The 22,950-nt window shown below is 58.4% G+C and overlaps 1 protein-coding gene across 2 annotated transcripts; it reads left to right on the top strand.

Moving 5' to 3' along the window:
• The first annotated feature begins 7,336 nt into the window (after positions 1-7,336).
• On the top strand, positions 7,337-22,034 carry PLXNB3 (plexin B3). 2 transcript variants are annotated; one of them, XM_070366036.1, is made up of 36 exons: positions 7,337-7,402; positions 8,535-8,631; positions 10,082-11,125; positions 11,765-11,944; positions 12,399-12,527; positions 12,608-12,708; positions 13,144-13,273; positions 13,400-13,556; positions 13,647-13,755; positions 13,835-13,949; positions 14,032-14,157; positions 14,230-14,346; positions 14,615-14,708; positions 14,794-14,963; positions 15,130-15,281; positions 15,516-15,621; positions 16,149-16,279; positions 16,464-16,640; positions 16,735-16,927; positions 17,005-17,247; positions 17,339-17,500; positions 17,588-17,739; positions 17,883-17,983; positions 18,073-18,296; positions 18,442-18,620; positions 18,792-18,858; positions 19,109-19,436; positions 19,544-19,647; positions 19,737-19,833; positions 20,079-20,257; positions 20,395-20,555; positions 20,796-20,943; positions 21,082-21,146; positions 21,216-21,291; positions 21,369-21,443; positions 21,699-22,034. In XM_070366036.1, the coding sequence occupies exons 2-36, from the start codon at positions 8,605-8,607 to the stop codon at positions 21,801-21,803; spliced, it is 5,724 nt and encodes a 1,907-aa protein (XP_070222137.1). In that variant the 5' UTR covers positions 7,337-7,402; positions 8,535-8,604; the 3' UTR covers positions 21,804-22,034. The 2 variants fall into 2 exon arrangements, with proteins under 2 accessions (XP_070222137.1, XP_070222136.1); XM_070366035.1 differs by lacking the exon at positions 7,337-7,402 and having other exon boundaries at positions 8,452-8,631.
• Positions 22,035-22,950: the final 916 nt, after the last annotated feature.

The following is a 22,950-nucleotide window of genomic DNA, read 5'->3' as shown; positions in this document are numbered from 1 at the left end:
GTAACATAAATAAGGCTCTGTCAAGAAAGACGGGCTTCCCTGGTGGCTCAGCTGGTAAAGAATCCGCCTGCAATGTGGGAGACCTGGGTCTGATCCCTGGGTTGGGAAGATCCCCTGGAGAAGGGAAAGGCTATCCACTCCAGTATTCTGGCCTGGAGAATTCCATGGACTGTATAGTCCATGGGGTCGCAAAGAGTCAGACACAACTGAGTGAGTTTCACTTTCACTGGCAAGAATGAAAGGACAGGGTATCCAAATAAATGATGTCAGGAGGGAAAAGAGGTAGAATCACAGCTGCCACATCCCTTGCCAATGTAATGAGAGGCTCTGGATAAAGCATGGAAGCGTGGACACCTGTGTAGCCCCTGAAAGGTACTCCTTTTCTGTGGTACATTTATTCCTTTTTTCACTTGTCATCCCCTTACCATCACTTCTGCAGTGTTTTGAGAAAGCAGAACTAATTTCAAAGTACCAACCTTTGGTTTTGTTGAAAACAGCATTGAGAGGCAGCCGGCAGCAGAGGCTGGTTTCCACAAGAATTGGAAGCACCAGATAACTCAGAAGAAATACTGTGTGTATGTGTGTGTGTGTGTGCGTGTGTGTGTGTGTATGTGTGCTGGGGTGGGGAACAGGAGGATCTATTGAGAGTCTGTGTAAGAGGCTACTAGATCACATGTATTTCAATTATATACATAAATTATATATATACATATATATATATATACACGTATATGTATATATAAAGCTGCTAGATTCTCACATCTTTGTCCCACCTCATGCAGAAGAGCTGACTTTACTCTCTCGTGAGTTAGAAAAGAAGGTCTGTGGAAATGCAAATTAAAGTCACAGTGATATATGGAATTAGAGAGATGGTAACGATAACCCTGTATGCGAGACAGCAAAAGAGACACAGATGTATAGAACAGTCTTTTGGACTCTGTGGGAGAGGGCAAGGGTGGGATGATTTGGGAGAATGGCATTGAAACATGTATAATATCATATGTGAAACGAATCACCAGTCCAGGTTCAATGCAGGATACAGGATGCTTGGGGCTGGTGCACTGGGATGACCCAGAGGGATGGTACGGGGAGGGAGGTGGGAGAGGGGTACAGGATGGGGAACACATGTACACCCGTGGCAGATTCATGTTGATGTATGGCAAAACCAATACAATATTGTAAAGTAATTAACCTCCAATTAAAATAAATAAATTTATATTAAAAAAAAATAAAGTCACAGTGAAGACTTCCTTAGGGGCCCAGTGGTTAAGACTACACTTCCAATGCAGGCAGTGTGGGTTTAGTCCCTGCTCAGGGAAGTAAGATCCCATATGCCATAAAGCATGGTCAAAAAAAAAAAAAAAAAAAGCCACAGTGAGATATCATTTTAGTCCCATGCACTGATTGATAGAAATGAAAAAGACAAAAGAGAAGGGGGTGACAGAGGATGAGATGGTTGGATAGCATCACTGACTCACTGGACATGAGTTTGAGCACACTCAGGAAGATAGTGAAGGACAGGGAAGCCTGGCGTGCTGCAGTCCATGGGGTCACAAAGAATCAAGACTTAGCAACTGAACAACAACAAAAAGTCAGACAATGCCATGTGTTAGCAGTGATCTGGAGTAGCAAGAACTCATACACTGTGGGGGAGATATAAACTAGTACAATCACTCTGGAAAACAATTTGGCATTATCTAGTAGAATTGCCTGGAAAATCTCATGGACAGAGGAGCCTGGCGGGCTACAGTCCATGGGGTTGCAAGGGTTGGACACGACTTAGCAACTAAACCCCAGTGGAATCAAAGATGTACATATTTACAACCTGACAGTGTCACTCCTGAGTGTATCCTATAGAAGGTCTTTTGCAAATACACCAGATTATGTGTACAGGTCATTCATAGCTGCCTTATTTATAATAGGCAAAAGCCAAGAAAAAAAAAAAAAAAACATGTCACTAAAGCAACAAGTTACAGAAAAATACATCCAGTATGACTCCATTTATATAAATTCCAAAAGTATAAAACCAAACTATGTATATTGTTTAAGGATTATCCATATTTGTGCCAAGTACAAAGAAAAGTAAGGATAGTGCTTGCCTCTGTCAAGGGAGGAGGAGGGTATACGAGGGCTTCAGAGTCATTGGTAATGTTGCCCTCCAGTTGACACTGGGGACATATGTGTAGTAACAAGATACAATGAACTGAATAAAATGGCCTCCTACAAAATGAGAGAAAATATTTATGTCATATAGCTGATAAAGGGTTAATATTTAGAATACACAAAGAACTCTGACAACTCAACAACAACAGATCAAATTACCTGATTAAAAAATGTGCAAAGGACTTGAATAGACATTTCTCCAGAGATGATACACAAATGGCCAACAAGCCTATTAAAACATACTCAACATCACTAATCATCAAAAAATGTAAGTCAAAACCACAATAAAATACTTCACACCCATTAGAATGGTTACTACTTTAAAAAACACAGAAAACATCAAATAGTGGCAAGAACGTAGAAAAATTAGAAGCCTTGCACACTGTTGGTGGGATTGTAAAGTGGTGCTAGCTGCCATAAAAAAATGGTCTGGAAGTTCTCCAAAAAAGCAAACAGAACTACCATCAGCATTCCCACTTCTGAGTATATATCCAAAAGAACTGAAAGTAGACCCATATACATATCCATGTGCTATTCACAATAGCCAAGAGGCAGAAGCAAGCTGAATGTCCACTGACAGATGAATAGATGAACACAATGTGGTCTACACACAAAATGGAAGGGAATCCAACCAGATGCTATAACATGGGTAGACCTTGATGACATTATGTTATGTGAAATAAGCCAGTCACAAAAGAGTCACACGATTCCATCTATGTGAGGGCTTCCTCAGTAGTTCATAGGTAAAGAATCTGCCTGCAATACAGGAGCCACAGGAAACATAGGTTTGATCCCTGGGTCGGGAAGATCCCTTGGAGAAGGAAATGGCAACCCATTCCAGTATTATTGCCTGGAGAGTCCCATGGACAGAGGAGCCTGGTGGACTATAGTCCTTGGGGTTGCAAAGAATCGGACATGACTGAAGTGACTTAGCACATATGCACCTATGTGAGGTACCTAGAGTAGTCAGATTCATAGACACAGAAAGTATAATGGTGGGTGCCAGGGGCTGGGGAAAAGGAGATGTGTTTAATGGATATAGTATTTCAGTTTTGCAAGATGAAAAAGTTCTGGAAATCTGTTTCATAACAATGTGAGTATACTTAACACTACTGATACGTAAACAAAAATGGTTAAGATGGTAAACTTTATACTATGCATTCTTTTACCACAATACAAAAAATTGACTCAAAAAGAAACAGAAAACCTGAACAGTCCCACAGTTATTAAAGACATTGGTAATTTAAAATGTATGGATAGAGGGGCTGGTGGCTGCAAAAACAAGGAAGGCCTAGATCATTTTATAGATGAATTCTATCAAGCCTTCAAGGAACTGATAACCCTTGTAATTAGATAATTTGTTCCAGGGAACAGAAAAAGAGGAAATTCTCCAAAAACAGCAACAAAACCAATCCACCAATATACCATGACAAACTTGAGTTTAGTCCGAGAAGCACAAGAGTAAGCATTTCTTTGAAAGAGGGGTTTAAAATTACAAAATCAATTAACATAATTTACCATATTAACTGATGCAAGGAGGAAAATTCTATCATCCATCGACTCAGTCCATTCAGGAAAAATATTTGATAACATTCATCATATGGCAAACTAGGATGGGAAGGGAACTTCCTTAATCTCATAAAGGTGTCTATAAACACCCCCTGCAAGCATCATAATTAATGATAAAATCTTAATAATATTCTCTTTGCTTCCATTCAACCTTGTACTGTCTAGGGAAATACAGTGAGAAAAAGAAATTGTACTTAAAAAGACTGAAAAAGAAAAAACAAAACACTCATTCCTGGTGGAAAGTATGACTGTGTAAGTAGAAAACCAAGAAGAGTCCGCAAAAAAAGAATCCAGAAAGAATCATTAGACTTCATGCAAGCATTTATGAAGTTACTTGATACAAAATCCATACACCGGAAGTAGGCAACCACTTCCCTGGTGGTCCAGTGGTTGAGACTCCACTCTTTCAGTGCCGGGTTCGATCCCTGGTCAGGAAACTAAGATCACACGTGACACATTGTGTGGCCAAAAAAACCACCAAAATCCATACACCGAAGTCCACTGTGTTTCCTTTGTTGTACACCTGAAACTAACACAATATTGTAAATCAGCTAACTTCAATTTTTTAAAAACCAGTTGTGCTTCTATGTACCAGCAACACAATCAGAAAGTGATTTTTTAAAAAAAAGATACCATTTCTAATGGCATCAAATAATAAATAAATCTAACATGAGATGTGCAAGTCCTTAGGGGAAAATGTACTCAAATGATATTAATAAGTAGAGAGAGGTGCCATGCTTAGAGATGGAGAAACGATATTTTAGAGATGATTAGTCTAGAAAGGGATTCAAAATTCAACAAAATCTCCATTTACCTGCTCAAAAAAGTACCAACGGTTTTTTTCTGGAACTTGACAAGCTGATTTGAAAATTCTAAAACTTTCTATGGGCAGGGGGAAGGACGGTCCTTCCAGTCTTGAAACGCAGAGACATCTGCATTTTTTTTTGTCTCTGCTTCCAGTCTTAGTGTCCAGAGACCCTTGCCCCATCACTCTGCCAGCAGCCTGCCCCGCCCAGAGATTCTAGATCCCACCCTTCTAGGCCCTTCCATTCTAGGCCTCTTCTTGGGCATTTGGCCTTCCGCCTTGGAGATGAAAGGTGTAGATGAAAACAACTCATTGAGCACCCACGCTCTGAATCTGCTGGACCTTCAGGTTCTGGGTGGCTCACCTCCCCTGACACCCTGGTCTCCCAAGTTCCCTCTTGTGACCATCACTCACCCCCAGAGTTCATCACCCCAAGCCAAGCTTCTCAGGCTAAGACCTCACCGGCTCCACTGGCCACCTCCTTCTGCCTTGTGGACCCCCCACCCCATCCTCCCCTCCACTGGCAGTCCTGTTCTCTAGGGATCTCCTGGGTTTTCCTGCCTTCACCACCTCAACCAACTTGATTTCAAGGTTGGAGGAAATGCTCTGTGGGTGTGTCAACTGCAGGCTTGGCCTCAGGCAGATCCCCTCTCCCCTCCCACCCAATGCCTGCTTCCTGCTTCAGGGCCTCAGGGCCTGATAGTTAAAGGCAGCGGCCCATGGTTGACTCTTGGCCTGGCCACTTACAAGCCATGTGACTTGGTGCAAGTTCCCTAACCTCGCCTGCCTCAGTTTCCCCACCTGTGAACCAGGGGAAGTAACTGCAACCCCCTCCAGGGTCATTGGAAGGACTGAATGAATTCACATACAGCAAACACTAAGACTAGCCCTTGTTCACTGGAGGACAACAGTAGGGGTAAGACCATGTGGTTCAAAGTCAGCTGAAACCTCACTTCCTCTGTGAAGCTCTCCATGATGCACTTGTTGCTATTGTTCAGTCACTCAGTCGTGTCCAACTCTTTGCAACCCCATGGACTGCAGCACGCCAGGCCTCCCTGTCCATCACCAACTCCTGGAGCTGGCTCAAACTCATGTCCATTGAGTCGGTGATGCCATCCAACCATCTCATACTCTGTTGTCCCCTTCTCCTCCTGCCTTCAATCTTTCCCAGCAGCAGGGTCTTTTCCAGGGAGTCAGGTCTTTGCATCATGTGGCCAAAGTATTGGAGCTTCAGCTTCAGTATCAGTCCTTCCAATGAATATTCAAGGTTGATTTCCTTTAGGATTGACTGGTTTGATCTCCTTGCTGTCCAGGGAACTCTCAAGAGTCTTTTCCAGCAACACAGTTTGAAACCACCAATTTTTCGGTGCTCAGCCTTCCAAGGTCCAACTGGCTCAGACGGTAAAGAATCCGCCTGAATGCAGGAGACCTAGGTTCAATCCCTGGGTCGGGAAGATCCCCCGGAGTAAGGTATGGAAACCCACTCCAGTATTCTTGCCTGGAGAATCCCTGTGGACAGAGGAGCCTGGCAGGCTATAGTCCACGGGGTCGCAAAGAGTCAGGCATGACTGTGCAACTAAGCCACAGCCACACTCACATCCGTACATGACTACTGGAAAAGCCATAACTTTGACTATGTGCACGTATGTCGGCAAAGTGATGTCTCTGCTTTTTAATATGCTGTCTAGGTTTCTCATAGCTTTTCTTCCAAGGAGCAAGTGTCTTTTAATTTCATGGCTGCAGTCACCATCTGCAGTGATTTTGGAGCCCCCCAAAAATAAAGTCTGTCACTGTTTCCATTGTTTCCCCATCTATTTGCCATGAAGTGATGGGACCAGATGCCATGATCTTTAGTTTTTTGAATGTAGAGTTTTAGGCCAGCTTTCACTCTGCTCTTTCAGTCTCATCAAGCAGCTCTTTAGTTCCTCTCCACTTTCTTCCATAAGGGTGGTGTCATCTGTGTATCTGAGGTTATTGATATTTCTCCCAGCAATCTTGATTCCAGCTTGTGCTTCATCCAGCCCAGCATTCTGCATGATGCTTTCTGCATATACATTAAATAAGCAGGGTGACAATATACAGCCTTGACGTACTCCTTTCCCAATTTGGAACCAGTCTGTTGTTCCATGTCTGGTTGTAACTGCTGTTTCTTGACCTGCATACAGATTTCTCAGGAGTCAGGTAAGGTGGTCTGGTATTCCCATCTCTTAAAGAATTTTCCACAGTTTGTTGTGATTCACACAGTCAAAGGCTTTCAGGTAGTCAATGCAGCAGAAGTAGATGCTTCTCTGGAATTTCCTTGCTCTCTCCGTGATCCAATGAATGTTGGCAATTTGATCTCTGGTTCCTCTGCCTTTTCTAAACCCAGTTTGTACATCTAGAGGATCTGAGCACCCGTAGACTTGAGTCCCCGTCCTTGGTGATCCACAGTGCCGTCCACAGATGAGCTGAGGTCTCATCCGCTGGTAGGTAGTTATGCCTCTTAGATCCAGGAATGTCTTGAGACAGATGGCAGTGGGCTTTGTCTCTGAACGGTGCCAGTGCCAGGGTCACATCTGGCACTCAGTAGGCACTTCATGGCAGGCTATGGACTGCATGCCTGCCAGTCCCGCCATGGGAGGGCACCATCTCCTCTGGGCAAGTGAGCAGCCGGCCCCTGCACCTCTGCCCACCAAAGCCAGCAGAGGGCAGCAGTGCCCTGCCCTGAGCCATTGGGCAAAGGGGCGGGCACGGAGGGGCTGGACTGCCCAGGCTGGGCCACCGGGATGAGGCGGGTTGGGCGCGATTGCATTGTGGGGAGGGAGGCCGGGACTCATTCCTGGCACTGCCAGCTGCTTCTCGGCCCCAGCCAGGAGCCCCACCCAGGTAGGCAGGAGCCGGGGCTGGCCAGGCACAGGGTTCAGGGGCCTCCAGGTCAAGGGTGGGGGAGTGGGGGGCATGGATCTCCCCACCCCAGCCAGGGGGGTGGCCCCAAAGCTGGGTGGTAAGACTCCCATTATGGCCCCAAATGGGAGATTTGGTGCCTCTGGCCACGGGGCAGGGCACGGGTGGTAGGGAAGCAGCCCACCTTGCTGCCCACCCCCACAGCTACCCAACCGGCCCAGCCAGGTGGCTGCCAGCCTTGCCACTGCCACTGGGCCCTGGAGCTTGCTGCGGTTGCACACCGTGGGCAAGAGGGGGACCCTGACTGGTTCCCGCCCCACAGCCACGGCCTGAGCACTGTCGGCTCGGTGTGCAGACGGGGCCATGTGAGCCTGGCATGGGAAGCTGGCCACCTGCTGGTAGTCTTGTCCCCACCCGAGGCTGAAGGCTAGGTGCCCATCTGCTCCTGTGCATCCTTTTGGCTACGGCCCCCTCCACTGGCACCAGATTGTACCTGGCACGACTCTGCCAGTCCCTGGGGGTGGGGAGTTGGGGGCATAGGGAGAGGTCTCCCGGCAGGGGGTGCTGCCTTGGCCGGCCTCTCCCCTGCCTCCGGCTGCAACAAAGGCAGGCATTGAGGGCCAAGGCTTGCCTCCAGCCAGGCGCCAAGGCTGCAGAGGGTGAGACTGCCCATGCAGGGGCTGACCCTCGGGGGGGGCCAGCGCTCCGTGACCTCCTCCAGGCCTTTCACAGGGACCCCTGGGGGCACACGGAGAGGAGCCTGGTGGCTGGCACCGGGTGGGCATGGGAGAACTGGCTGTGTGGGTCTCATTTTTTCTGGCTGAAGGCACTCTGCCCCCTTTGTCTCCAGATCCCCAGGAGGGTGTCTCCCTGGGGGTGGGAAGCGACAGGGAGCCCCCGGGTCAGGGCAGCTTGGATGTGGGACTAGGAACACCAGAGAGTGGGTCCCTGGCCTGGGCCTCCAGACAGAAGGGACATTGTTGGGGCACAGACAAAGCTGCCAGCTGTGGGGGAGCCCGCCTGCCAGGCCCTGGCCCCCTCCTCCTGCGGGGTGAATGTGAATGGGGCCAAGCCTCGACTGTCTCCCTCCCACTCAGGACAATGCTCCCTACAGGCATCCTGTGTCCGTCACCACTGCCCCGGGGCAGTTGAACCCAGGAGGTGTCTGCCACGCCACCCAGGACATGCCTCTGCTGCTGCTGTCTGCCAGGGTAAGTACCCGAGTCCCTCGAGCACAGAAAAGCCTGGAGCCCAGGGGTCCCCTGCCCAGCACCTCCAGCTGCAGGCCCTCTAGCCTCAGACCCGCCCCAGACACGGCCGCTGATACCGGGCTCCAGAGGAAATGGCCCAGTCCCTGAGGCAGGCCTGACCTTCCTGTCTGTGCCCCTGAGATAAGGGCGCAGGGGCCTTCCTCGGGGGCTCTCCCGGCAGCTGGCACACCCATGGGAGCTGGAGCTGCTGGCTATGGAATGCCCGCGGGTGCCCTCCTGGCTGATGCCTGCCCGCACCCCCAACAGTGTGGGACCCTCAGTCAACAACTCAGGACCTGCTTTCTGCCCCGTCTCTGGGGCTCTGCCTCCGGGCTCAGGAGGAGGGAGGCTCAGGAGGTCATGGGCCCAGGGGCTCGTGACGTGTCACCTTGCCACCTGGGCACCATGCAAGGCTGCTAATTGCCCCTGGCCAGGAGGTGAGCTAGAAGGCACAGCAGGGACCCCACTCAGAGCCTTCTGCTTCGGGCTTGACCTTGGGCCCCTACAGGGCCGGGGCAGGGTGGGGGCTTGCGGGGGGGTCCCTCCGGTCTGGACCCTAAATGGCTGCAGGCTGGGGTGTGGGGATGCCTGACTCCTGGCTCGAGCTTTCCTTCAAGCGCTCCTCTCACTCCCCTGGGCCCACTCTTTCTGCCTGTCTTCTCTCTGCCCTGTCTTTTTTAAGTTTCTATTTAATTATTTGGCTGTGCTGGGTCTTACGTGTGGCATGTGCGATCCATTTCCCTGACCAGGGATCAAACCCAGGGCCCCTACATTGGGAGCATGGAGTCTTAGCCACCAGACCACCAAGGAAGTCTCTGCCCTGTCTTCTCATACCCCATCCCCATCAACACTCTCCATGCCAGACCCTGGTGGACCCCTGGCTGCTGGAGCCATGGAGCAAAGGACTGGCCTCCCCTGATCCCTGAACCCTGGGTGGTCTCTCGGTCCCTTGCACCTCCCCTGCCTCGGCACTGAGCACCCCCAGCTCAGTCTGGGCCACACCCGCCTCTATCCCCCAAGCCCTCTGTTCTCTGCCTTGGCCCTGGCCACTGGCCCCTGCTGTCTATAGGGTCTTTCAGGGGTCTCTCCTCTCTCGGTGACCCAGTCCTTCTGCAGGTCTTCTCTTGGCCTTGTAGGATCTGCATATAAAGTGGAAGATGAAGAAAGTTCTTCCCTTACACATGCATGGGCACCCCACTGTCATCCCTGGGGACTCTCCATCCCTCTCTTGGTCCCCCAGTCGCTTGGACTTTTTCTCTCTCCTCTCCCTTTGCTTCTGTCTGCCCCAGCTTTCTGCTTCTGTCTCTCCGCCTTTCTCTCCCTCCCTTTCTGTCTGCCTGTCCCTCCTGCCCCCCAGCACTCAGTTCCCATGGCCACCCTGACTTACGCCCTCCTGCCTGGCCTCCCCCAGGGCCCCGAGATGGCACCCCGGCATCTGCTGGGTGCCCGCCTGCTGCTCATGCTGCCACTGCTGTGCCTGCCACCCACCCCAACTGGGGCGCACCACTTCTCAGCACCCAACACCACCCTCCACCACTTGGCGCTGGCACCGGGCCAGGGGGCGCTCTACGTGGGTGCAGTGAATCGCCTCTTCCAACTTAGCCCCGAGCTGCAGCTGGAGTCAGTGGCCATCACGGGTCCCGTCCTCGACAGCCCTGACTGCGTGCCCTTCCGGGACCCAGCCGAGTGCCCGCAGGCCCAGCTCACGGACAACACCAACCAGCTGCTGCTGGTCAGCGGGCGGGCCCGGGAGCTGGTGGCCTGTGGGCAGGTGCGGCAGGGTGTGTGCGAGAAGCGCCGGCTGGAGGATGTGGCAGAACTCCTCTACCGGGCTGAGGACCCAGGCGACGGGCAGTTCGTGGCCGCCAACACCCTGGGGGTGCCCACGGTGGGCCTGGTGGTGTCTGGACCCGACCGGGACCTCCTGCTGGTGGCCCGGGGCCTGGCAGGCAAGCTGTCGGCAGGTGTGCCACCCCTGACGGTGCGCCAGCTGGCTGGGCCACAGCCCTTCTCCAGCGAGGGCCTGGGCCGCCTGGTGGTGGGTGACCTCTCCGACTACAACAACAGCTATGTGGCGGCCCTCGCCGACGCCCAGTCGGCCTACTTTGTCTTTCGGCGCCGCGGGGACCGGGCGCAGGCCGAGTATCGCTCGTATGTGGCCCGGGTCTGCCTGAGGGATGCCAACCTCTACTCCTACGTGGAAGTGCCCCTCAGCTGCCGGGGCCACGGGCTCGTACAGGCCGCTGCCCTTGCCCCAGGAGCCTTACTGGGGGCCTTTGCCGCCGGCCTGAGGGGCGTGCAGGCGGCCCTGTGCGCCTTTCCCCTGGCCGAGCTGGATGCCAGCATGGAGCGAGCCCGGCGCCTCTGCTACACGGCAGGCGGCAGGGGCCCCAGCGGCACCGAGGAAGCCACCGTGGAATATGGCGTCACGTCGCGCTGTGTCACCCTGCCGCCCGTGAGTGACTGGGCCCAGGCCGCACCCCTGACTTGTCCCCTGAGACTCTGCACGCTGGCATCTGGCAACCTTATCTTATCCCAGCCTGCCTCCTTGGCCCTGGCCCTCTGTGGACCTGAATCATCTCCCAGCCCAGAGCTGCGGCTGTCACAGGTCCTGGCCAAGGGTAAAGTGAAGTCGCTCAGTCGTGTCCGACTCTTTGCGACCCAATGGACTGTAGCCCACCAAGTTCCTCCGTCCATGGGATTTTTCCAGGCAAGAATACTGGAGTGGATTGCCATTTCCTTCTCCAGGGAATCTTCCCAACCCAGGGATCAACCCAGGTCTCCCGCACTGTAGGCAGACACTTTCACTATCTGAGCCACCAGGGACTCTCTGAGCCATCCAGCCACTGTCTGGCCAAGGGTGGCTGGATGCTTTCCCCATTACCAGTGACCTCTGCTTTAGAGGATGACACGGAGGGCCAGCTTAGGCTAAGTCTCCGGGCTCATCATCTCTCCCTCTTAGGTGCGACTTTGGGCACGTCCTACCAGCTGCCTTGCCCTCTTCCACGGACTGCAGACCAGGGCCCAGGGAAGGCACCTCCGGCCTCCCTCTTCTGGGCACTAACTCCTTCCCCGCTCGTCCTCATTTCTGCAGGACTCCCCAGAGTCATACCCCTGTGGCGATGAACACACGCCCAGCCCCATCGCAGGCCGCCAGCCCGTGGAGGCAGGGCCTCTGCTGCAGCTAAAACACTCCATCAGTGCTGTCGCGGCCCTCCAGGCGGACGGACACACGATCGCCTTCCTCGGGGATGTCCGGGGCCAGCTGCACAAAGTAAGGGCCTGAGGAAGGCAAGGCGGCCCTCAGCCAGACCCCCCAGTGCCCAGCCTCTATGCTGCCAGGCCGGGACTGGCCTCAGCGGCCCTACTGGATGCCCTCCTACCCTGGGACGGCTCACAGAAGCATCCGTCTCCTTCCACCTCTGGATGTGTAGCTTAGGGATGTCCCGCGGCAGCTGCAGCTGGTAACAGGGGACTCTTGCTTCCTCATGGTCTGCATGTCTCCCTTAGCTGGGTAAGGCTCAATCAAGGAGGCTACTTGGGCACACTGGATGCCCGGGGGCCTGCCTCACCCGCAATGGCCTGGCCCAGCTGCCCTGTCTTGGGGGGAATGGGAACCGGCTCTGTGGGCCAGGAGGTTCCCCTAGAACCCCAGCCATGACAGTACCTGCCCCGAATGGTCGGCTTGTGGCCATCTTGAGAGCGGGCCTTGTCCCCCACTCCCCCAGGTCTTTCTCAATGGCACTCAAGGCCAGGTGTACCACTCACAGCAAGTGGGGACCCCGGGCTCAGCCATCAGCCCCGACCTGCTCGTGGACAGCAGTGGCAGCCACCTCTACGTGCTGACGTCCCAGCAGGTGAGGGCTGTCCCAGGGGCCCAGGCAGACGAAGCCCGAGGCCCTGCACCCACCACCTCTGCCCTCTGCCTCCTGTCCAGGTGGCCCGGGTACCCGTGGCAGCCTGCCCACAGCTCCCAGACTGCAGCAGCTGCCTCCAGGCCCAGGACCCTCTGTGCGGCTGGTGCGTCCTGCAGGGCAGGTGAGGCAGGACACTGTGTCTGCAGTGCTTCTAGGTGGGCCTGGAGGTCAGTCCACCTCCCCCAGCCTGGTTGGTGTCCCTTTGTCAACACTGCCTCAGGCTGGGCAAGGCCTCTGTCAGCCTCTCTCGGGTGCCCCCTGGCCCACTCCAGCTCCCCTCCACCTGGCAGCCCAAGGAATCAGTCCCTGATGGCGCCCCTCACTCAGGTCCGTGTGCTCGTCTCCACCGCAGCAGCAGCCCTCGACTCACAGTCACGGCCAAAGGCCGTGTGTCAGCCCCCAGGCACTGAGGGGTCAGCCCCTTCCTGTCTGAGCGGAGTCCCTTTCCCTGTCCCCCGCTTGCTGCGCTCCACCTGGACCATATCATGCCCCTCACTGCCCATCACCCAGGGAGCCTGAGTCCCACGCAAGGCCCCATCAGGCCTCTGCCCCCCAGGTGTACCCGCAAGAGCCAATGCAGGCGGGCAACCCAGCCCAACCAGTGGCTGTGGACGTACGCGGACGGCCTCTGTCTGCACATTGAGAGCGTGCTACCGGCCCACCACCCCCGCCAGGAGCAGGGCCAGGTGAGCCCCATTTTCCTTCTCTCCTTCTGCCTCTGCCCACACCTTCCCTGCCTGGACCCCTCTGCCTCAGTCCCGTGGCCCCCTCCAAAGGCCCCCACCTGCTGGGTTTCCTTGCATGTGCCCTAGGTCACCTTGTCGGTACCCCGGCTGCCCACCCTGGCCACGGACGAATACTTCCATTGCGCCTTTGGCAACTATGACAGCTTGGCTCACGTGGAAGGGCCCCAGGTGGCCTGCGTCACCCCTCCCCAGGACCAGCTGCCACTGAACCCTCCAGGCACAGGTGAGGGGCCCCTGGGGTGAGGGGTGAGGGCAGGAACTGGAAGAGGCAGGAGCCACCTGACCTGCCCTGCCGCTGCCATCCCCCTCCCAGACCACATCACCTTGCCCCTGGCCCTGATGTTCGAGGACGTGACCGTGGCTGCCACCAACTTCTCCTTCTATGACTGCAGCGCAGTCACAGCCCTGGAGGCAGCTGCCCCGTGAGTGCCCAGCCTGGCTGCGGGGTAGGGGTGGGGACCCTAGATAGTGCCCCATCTCAGCAGCCCCCTGCCCTCCCAGGTGCCGTGCTTGTGTGGGCAGCCTCTGGCGCTGCCACTGGTGCCCCCAGAGCAGCCACTGTGTGTATGGAGAACGCTGTCCAGAGGGCGAGAGGACCATCTACAGCACCCAAGAGGTGAGTGGATCCACCCTGCCCCACAACCCCCTGCCCCCAGGCCCCTTGCCTTCCAAAGCACTAAGCGGTCTCCTCTGGCCAGGCGGACATCCAGGTGCGTGGCCCGGGGGCTTGTCCTCGGGTCGAGGGCTTGGTGGGCCCCCTCCTGGTGCCAGTGGGCTGGGAGAGCCGTTTGGCCCTCCGTGTGCAGAACCTTCAGCATTTCCAGGTGAGCATTCCAGCAGGTGGGGGCCGGGGGCAGATGATGGCGTTCAGGCTGCTGACGGCATACATCCCCTAGGGCTTGCCTGCCTCCTACCACTGCTGGCTGGAGCTGCCCGGACAACTGCAGAGGCTGCCAGCATCCCTGGAGGAGGTGGCTGGGGACTCGGGCCTCATTCACTGCCAGGCCCAGCAGGTGGGCAGGTGCCCAACCCCCAGTCTCACTTGCCGCTGGACACCTTCTGCCGCCTGGGCTTGTCCCAGGCCCTCGGGGGCTCGCTTGCCCGCTTTAACCCACTGACACCCATGAGGCCTGCTCTGGGCAGGCCACGGCTGGGAGATGTGCCCTGCACCAGGCGGGGGTGAGGGGGCATCCATGTGGGGAAGAGCTTCCCGGAGGAGGCGGACGGGGGTCCTGGGAGGTTCTGAGTTGCGTTGGGCCTGACCCTCCCTTCCATTCCCAGTTCCAGCCCTCCATGGTCCAGCGGGAGCTCCCGGTGCCCATCTACGTCACCCGGGGCGAGGGCCAGCGGCTGGACAATGCCCACAGTCTTCATGGTCAGCTCGGGGGCGGTGGGGCGGGCAGGGCAGGGCATGTAGCCGGCGGGGGCGCCTCACCATGCCTCCTAAACCCCCCCACCAGTGACCCTGTACGACTGCGCTGTGGGCCACCCCGACTGCAGCCACTGCCAGGCAGCCAATGGGAGTCTGGGCTGCCTGTGGTGCAGCCACGGCCAGCCTGCCTGTCGCTATGGGCCGCTATGCCCACCTGGAGCCGTGGAGACGCTGTGTCCCACACCCAGGATTGAGACTGTGAGCCCCTGAACCTGCACCCACCGCCCCCCCGCCACGGCCTAGCCACCCGCCTCCTCCCCTCAACTCCTAGCCCCCACTTTCTTGGTCCTAGCAGCCCTGCCCACCCCCCCCCCTCAGTGGGTGTGGGTCAAGGGCATTCCCTCACCATCCTTCTCGGTTACAGGTTGAGCCCCTGACTGGTCCCCCTGAGGGCGGATTGGTTCTCACCATCCAGGGCTCTAACCTGGGCCGGGACTTCGCCGACGTGCAGGACGCTGTGAGCGTGGCTGGCCGGCCCTGCAGGCCTGAGCCATCTCTCTACCGCATCTCAACCCGGTGAGGCATGCTGGTAGCCAGGGGCAGAGGGATGCCATCCCAGGGAGGCCCGCAGAGACTGGCCACCCAGAAAGAAGGGAGGCTTGGAGCCAAGACACGTGGGCCCGGGATCAGATGCACCAAAGGATGATAAGCCAGAGAGAGGGGGGCTGGGCCTTGGGCAGCGGCTGGCAAATGCCCCATGGCTCCCGCCAGGCAAGAGCCCCTGAGCAGCCATGGGCTTTCCATCACCAGGATCGTGTGTGTCACATCGCCTGCCCCTAACCGCACCATGGGGCCGATCCAAGTGGCCATCAAAGGGCGGCCCCCAGGCATCTCAACCCAGTACTTCACCTACCAGGTCAGTGCCTGCCCAGGGTGTGTGCCCATACCAGGGGATTGTAGCAAGAAGGGGCAGAAGGCTAGTGACGTCTGGATGAGCACTTCCAACTTGACCTGAGGGGAGCAGGAAGAGTTGCCTCTTGTCCAGGAAGGAAGCCATGTGATCTGAGGGGTCATTCTGGCCACTGAGTGTGGGGTGGGCTGGGGGCCAAGGTGGGAGAGTGAGGAGGGCACAGGGATGCAGGAGAGCAGAGATGCCTCCAGGTGCCAGCCTGAGCCTCCTGTCCTCCTGTCCGGGGCCCTTTCTGGAGCCAGGAAGCCCTTGGCACAGACAGCACCCCCGAGGAGGTGATGAGGAGGTCCCCGAGGAGGTGACGGCATCTTAGGGCTTAGAGCTGGGGCTGAGGACAAGACGACACAGGGAGGGGACCAGAGCACCCCCTGGTGGGGCATGGCAGTGGGGCACAGGGCTTTAGGGACTGGAACCAAGGTGAGGAAATGCCAGGCCAGATGGCTATGCCTGCCCTAGCTTGCCCTGTCTCCCAGGACCCTGTCCTGCTGAGCCTGAGTCCCCAGAGGGGCCCCCAGGCAGGGGGAACCCAGCTCACCATCCACGGACAGCGCCTCCAGACAGGAGGCAACATCAGCGCCTTTGTGGGCAGCCAGCCCTGCCCTATGTAAGTGGCTCCTGCTTCCAGCTGGTTGCTACCAGCTGGGGGTGCTCCCAACGGGCCCAAGTCCCCTGGCGTACAGTGGTGGTGGGGGGTCTCTGCCCTTGGTGGGGGAGGCAAAGTGGGTCTCTGGCGGGCTGGCCAGGCTGAGGCTCAAACCCAAGGTGCCAGACCACTCCCCACCCTGCAGCCAAGAGCCGGTGTGTCCTGAGGCCATCGTGTGCCACACCATGCCCCAGGCTAGCCCAGGAGATGCAGTGGTCCGAGTGGTCTTCGGCCAGGCCCAGCGCTTGCTGCTCACCAGCCCCTTCCACTACACTGCCAACCCCCAGCTCGTCGCAGCCGAGCCCAGTGTCAGCTTCCGGGGGTGAGGACCTGGTGCACTTGCACCCTGCCAGCAGGGTGGGGTGGCAGGATGGGGCCGGGCTGCCCGGGCCGTGCTGAGTCCCATCCCGGCACAGGGGCGGGCGGCTGATCCGAGTTAGGGGCACGGGCCTGGACGTTGTACAGCAGCCCCTGCTGTCGGTGTGGCTGGAGACCTCGGAGGGGACCACTGTGAAGCTGCAGTCCCAGGACCTGACCCCTAGGAGCGGCTGTGAGGTTCCGGCTGCGGCCCCCCAGGCCTGTACCCAGCTGGAGCGGGGCTGGCTGCAGGTGAGCCTGTGCTCAGCAAGGGATCGGGGCAGGCCGGGAGCCCCCAGCTCATCCCACCTCGGCCTGCCCCCTCCTAGTGCTCCAGCGTGTGCTCCATCAACTCATCCACCCTCCTCCTCTGCCGGAGCCCCGCGGTGCCTGACACGGCGAGCCCCCGGCGGGTCTTCTTCAGCCTGGATAACATGCATGTGGACTTTGCCAGTGCCAGTGGGGGCCAGGACTTCCTGTACCAGCCCAACCCTCGGCTGGCCCCCCTCCATCATGAGGGGGGGCCCACCCGCCCCTACCGCCTCAAGCCAGGCCACATCCTGGATGTGGAGGTCAGGGTTTCAGCCAGCAGTCCTGGGGGGCTGGGGGGACCTGCAGACACAGGCTGAGTGACTCCACTCAGGCCCGTGATTGGCTTCCCAGGGCGAGGGCCTCAACCTGGCCATCAGCAAGGAGGAAGTCCACGTGCACATTGGCGACGGCGAGTGCCTGGTGAAGACGCTGACACTCACCCACCTGTACTGTGAGCCGCCCCCGCGGGTCCCACAGCCCAGCAATGGCTCAGGCACCCTGCTGCAGTTCGTGGTGAGGCTAGGACCCCAGGCACAGGGGTGGGCGGCCGGAGCCATCAGAGCCAGTGCTCAGGAATCCTGTGCCTCCCACCACCCCCAGGTGCAAATGGGCAACGTGCGCCTGGCGCTGGGCCCGGTCCAGTATGAGGTGGAACCCGTGCTGTCTGCCTTCCCCGTGGAGGCCCAGGTGGGCCTGGGCGTGGGCGCAGCCCTGCTTATCACTGCCGTGCTCCTCCTGACCCTCATGTACAGGTGAGGATCACATACACGCCAGTGTCCAGTCCAGTCCCCTCTTCACTTATGGCAAGGGTGCCCCACAGTCGGCCATCTGGGCTTGGGGGTCTCGGCCCAGGCAGGCCGGCTTGTGTGGCTGACGCTTGGTCCCCCGGCGGCAGGCACAAGAGCAAGCAAGCCCTGCGGGACTACCAGAAGGTTCTGGTGCAGCTGGAGAACCTGGAGATCGGCGTGGGTGACCAGTGCCGCAAGGAGTTCACAGGTGGGGCGGGGGTGGGTGGGCAGGCGGGGGGAGCGGGACGCGGGCAGAGCCACTCCCGAGCTCAGACCCCGGTGGCTCCTGGCCTGCAGACCTGATGACAGAGATGACTGACCTCAGCAGCGACCTGGAGGCCAGTGGGATCCCCTTTGTGGACTACCGCACCTACACCGAGCGGGTCCTCTTCCCCGGGCGCAGTGGTGGCACCCTGCAGCCGGCCGTCGAGGGGCTGGGTGAAGAGGGTCGCCGCGCACCCGTGCACCAGGGCCTCATGCAGCTCTCCAACCTGCTCAACAGCAAGCTCTTCCTCCTGACCGTGAGGGCCATGCGGGCAGGCTGGAGGGGGGCCTGGGGCGAAGAGGGAGGCTGGGTGGTCGGCAGACACGGGCTGCATGGTGGGAGGCCATGTGGGCTGCCGGGCTCCCCAGAATGAGTGCTGGTGCCCCGCCACTCCCACTTAGCTCATCCACACCCTGGAGGGGCAACCCAGCTTCTCGCAGCGGGACCGCTGCCACGTGGCCTCGCTGCTGTCCCTGGCACTGCACAGCAAGCTCGAGTACCTGACCGAGATCATGAGGACGCTGCTCAGTGACCTAGCTTCCCATTACGTGCGCAAGAACCCCAAGCTCATGCTGCGCAGGTTGGCCCTGGATGGCTCTGGGCAGGGTGGGCCTGGGGAGCCCCAGGCGGCCAGCTGGGTCCCGAGCCACTGGTAGGGCAAGTCAGCCCTGCCTGTTCTCTGCCACTGGCCTTGGGTGGGGGACAAGATGGCCCTGCACAGCCCCTCTGACCTGGGGCCCGCTCCATGCAGGACAGAGACCATGGCAGAGAAGCTGCTCACCAACTGGGTGTCCATATGCCTCTACGCCTTCCTGAGGGTGAGGGCCCCTCTCCCCTCACCCCATGCCAGGGCTGCTGCCTCGGGCCTACCTGACCTGTGGCCCGATCCCTCCAAGGGGGCGTCGGGCACAAGGGCAGGGTGTCGGTAAGGGATAGGTGGTGAACCTTTGCCCTGGCCGCGTGCAAAGCCGAGCCTGCTGGCGTGGGCCGCCCTCTGCCCTGGCTCCGCGCAGCCAGCTGCCCCTGTGAGCTCACGCAGCCGGCTGATCCCCGGATTGATGCTTGCAGGAAGTGGCTGGTGAACCAATATACATGCTCCTCCGGGCCATCCAGTACCAGGTGGACAAGGGCCCCGTGGACGCAGTGACAGGCAAGGCAAAACGGACCCTGAACGACAGCCGCCTGCTGCGGGAGGATGTGGAATTCCGGGCCCTGACGCTGATGGTGCTGGCCAGCCCGGGGCCAGGCGGGCCATCAAGGAGCAACACAGCACTGCACATCCCCACCCGGGTGCTCGACACAGACACAATCACTCAGGTCAAGGAGAAGGTGTTGGATCAGATCTACAAGGGCACCCCGTTCTCCCAGAGGCCCTCGGCGCACACCCTGGATCTCGGTGAGTGCCCGCCCCAGGCTCTCCTCGCCCCTGGCAGCTCGGCTCTGTCCAACAGGAATGGGCTGTGGGCTCACTGGCTCCCCCGGGTCCCCTCCCCGCACCCCCAGAGTGGCGCTCAGGCCTGGCGGGTCACCTCACCCTGTCAGATGAGGACGTGACATCGGTGACTCAGAACCGCTGGAAGAGACTCAACACCCTGCAACACTACAAGGTGCCTGGCAGGTGGGGTCTGGGGGGGCAGGCCCCCTGCCTCGGGCTTGGCAAGGGAAGGAGCCCAGCCTTTGCCCCCCTCCCCACCAGGTCCCAGACGGAGCCACGGTGAGGCTCATCCCCCAGCTGCACAACGGAGGAGGCATCATCTCCCAGAGCCTGGCCCCCAGCTGCCCATCGGGGGAGAGTGAGTGTGGTCCCACTGGGATCACAGGCCCCCAGGAGCTCGAGGCCATGCCATCGGCCCTACCTGGGTCTCCCAACACCTCATCAGTGGGGAAGCCAAGACTCCCTACTGGGCCCAGGCCCGTGGGTGGACAAAGGTGGCAGCATGTCACCTTCAGGGAGCTCCTGGGTGTGAGCTGGAGCTCCCCGGCTGGTGGCATGGGTGCAGGGGGACCAAGGACTGAGGCCCAGCTTCTGCACCCTCAGACACCCCCATGCTGGAGGATAGCGAGGAGGGTGGGGTCCATCTGTGGCACCTGGTGAAAGCCCCCGAGGAGCCTGAGGCAGCCAAGGCGCGGCGGAGCAGCCTGAGGGACCGGGACCGGGAGCGGGCACGGGCCAAGGCCATCCCAGAGATCTACCTCACCCGCCTGCTGTCCATGAAGGTGGGGCTCCCGGGGAGGCTCAGCAAGGGCACCTGGACAGACCTGGGGAGATGCTGTGGGACGATGGAGCTGGCCGCAGCTCGAAGGGCCCCCCCACCTTGACCCCCCCAAAAACTGCCCCATCCCCTGCCTTCTAGGGCACGCTGCAGAAGTTTGTGGATGACGCCTTCCAAGCCATCCTCAGCGTGAACCGGCCCGTGCCCATCGCCGTCAAGTACTTGTTTGACTTCCTGGATGAGCTGGCGGAGAAGCACAGCATTGAGGACCCAGAGACCTTGCACATCTGGAAAACGAACAGGTGTGTCACCTGCCGGCCTGGCCCCGGGCAGAGGAGTCCCAGAGAGACCAGGACACTGCCAGCATGGCCAGGACAGGAACCCAGGCCTGGGGGCCATCACCTTGGGTGACCAGTCGCTCCCTGCCCCCCTCCCCCCCTGGTATGACCAGCTCCCCAGGCAGCTCAGGGCCATGGGGGTCCAGGTGGAGGAGCTGAGCTGGACTGGCCGGGACTCACTCCACGGCTGGCCTGTGTCTCCAGCCTGTTGCTGCGGTTCTGGGTGAACACCTTGAAGAACCCGCAGCTCATCTTTGACGTGCGGGTGTCAGACAACGTGGACGCAGTCCTCGCCGTCATCGCCCAGACCTTCATGGACTCCTGCACAGTCTCGGAGCATAAAGTGGGCCGGGTGAGGGCCGAGGAGAGAAGGCCTGGGGGGAGGGTAGCCACAGGGGCTCTGCACTGAGCCCTGGGTGGGGCTGGCCCCCACGGGGCGTGGGGCCAGGAGGGGGTACCTCCCCACTTATGCCCACCCCGCCCGGAGCAGGATTCCCCAGTGAACAAACTGCTCTACGCCCGGGAGATCCCTCGATACAAGCAGATGGTAGAGAGGTAGGTGTTGGGCATCATGGACTAGGGACCTTCTGGGCTGCCTGCCTCTAACTCTGTGCCCTTTTGCAGATACTACTCTGATATCCGCCAGAGCCCTCCAGCGAGCTACCAGGAGATGAATTCAGCTCTGACTGAGCTCTCGGGGGTGAGGACACAGGGGAAGGGGGAAGCTGGGGGCTCAAGGTCTGGGCCGGAGCCTCACCCACCATGTGCCTCCCCCAGAATTACACCTCGGCTCCCCACTGCCTGCAAGCTCTGCAAGAACTCTACACCCACATCCACAGGTACTATGACCAGGTGAGACCTGGGGGCACTCCGAGGAGAGGGGCATGCCTCTGGAGCCCAGAGGGAGGCCCCAGGAGTCTCCCTTGGGGGCGGGAGTGTCCAGGTCCAGTGTAGGCAGAGGAATGGAAGGGCCTGGGGCTGGGGAAGGGGCTCGGCTTCCTCATGGAGGAAGATTCGATAGGAAGGTCTGGCTCCCAGCCTGCTACTGAGATGGAGGCAGGTCAGAGGCCAAGGCCTCAGGCTGGGTGGCCTCCTCTGCCCTGGCAGATCATTGGTGCCCTGGAGGAGGATCCTGTGGGCCAGAAGATGCAACTGGCCTGCCGCCTGCAGCAGATGGCCGCGCTGGTGGAGAACAAGGTGACCGAACTGTGAGTCAGGCGGCAGCAGGACCCACCATCTCCGCGCCTTCCCGCACTCGACAAAGGATGGAGCCCTGGATGGAGCCTGTGACCGAGGCGTGGTCTGCACAGAGTGGGAGGGCCTCCCCCTCTCCCTCCTTGCCACGCTGCTGGGGGGCTTCTTTCTAATTTATAGCAATCCTTCCCCCTCCCCCACTGTATTTATGTGCTTGCTAGAGGATCACATCTGGAAATAAAACACAAACATGTCTTTTTAGAAAATGCCCAGTTCCCAGCCCCACCTTCCCCGTGAGTCTCCTGGGTGCCCTGGCCCAGCCCCCAGCCAGAACTTCTGCCACATGCTAAAAAGAGGACCCCAAGGCCTTGTTCTCCTCCCTCACGTGACCCCTGCAGGAAAGGTGCCCCTGCCCTCCCACCACCATCTATGCCCACCCCACCTTCCCAACTATTTTTTGGTACAGGGATGTAGAACCAAGTATGTCCCATCTCGGGATGACCAGTTACTACCAAGCTCCCTCTATTCCATTCTGACTCCATTCCCTCCCAGGAGCAATCAGCGTGTTCTCTCTAAAGAGCCAAAGTGCCCATGACCCTCTGCGGAAACCCCACATTCGTGCCCGCAAGCTCTGGGGGGCTCCTTGATCACCTAAGCCCCCTCGCCCCACCTCGCCTTCCACACCCACAGCTGGTCTTCAGCCAAGACCAGCCACGGAGGTCTCCAGTGTGTCCTGCTCCCTCTCTGGAGGTTCCCCTGCCCACCCCGTTTTGGGGGACCGGATTCTTCAAAACCTGGTCCCTTGGCTACCACCCCAAGGTCACAGGCTTTGGAGGGCTGTGTGACCTGGGCCACTAGAGCCATGGGTTCCTTTGCTTTCCACTTGAAGATTCCCCGAGGGCAGGGCCAGGGTGGACACCTCTCTGTGCATCCCACATGGACATGTGCACTTGTTGGAGCCAGGGAGCAAGGCAGAGATGGACCCAGGGAGCCACAGGCATGCCGTGCAGCCCTGGGGTCCCACCTGGGCAGCCCCCAGGCCTGTACCTCTGGTGGGAAGACCTCACGCCCCCGACCCGCGCCTGGCCAGGGCCCCTCAGGATGCCACATGGAGGGACGAGAGGACACTGGGCTGCCGCGTCTTGGGGCTCCAGGACCCGAGTGG

This window comes from Bos mutus, chromosome X, assembly GCF_027580195.1.
Source record: "Bos mutus isolate GX-2022 chromosome X, NWIPB_WYAK_1.1, whole genome shotgun sequence".
Taxonomy (NCBI): Eukaryota; Metazoa; Chordata; class Mammalia; order Artiodactyla; family Bovidae; genus Bos; species Bos mutus.
The sequence above is the reverse complement of the archived record's forward strand: the minus strand, read 5'-3'. Positions and strand labels throughout refer to the sequence as shown.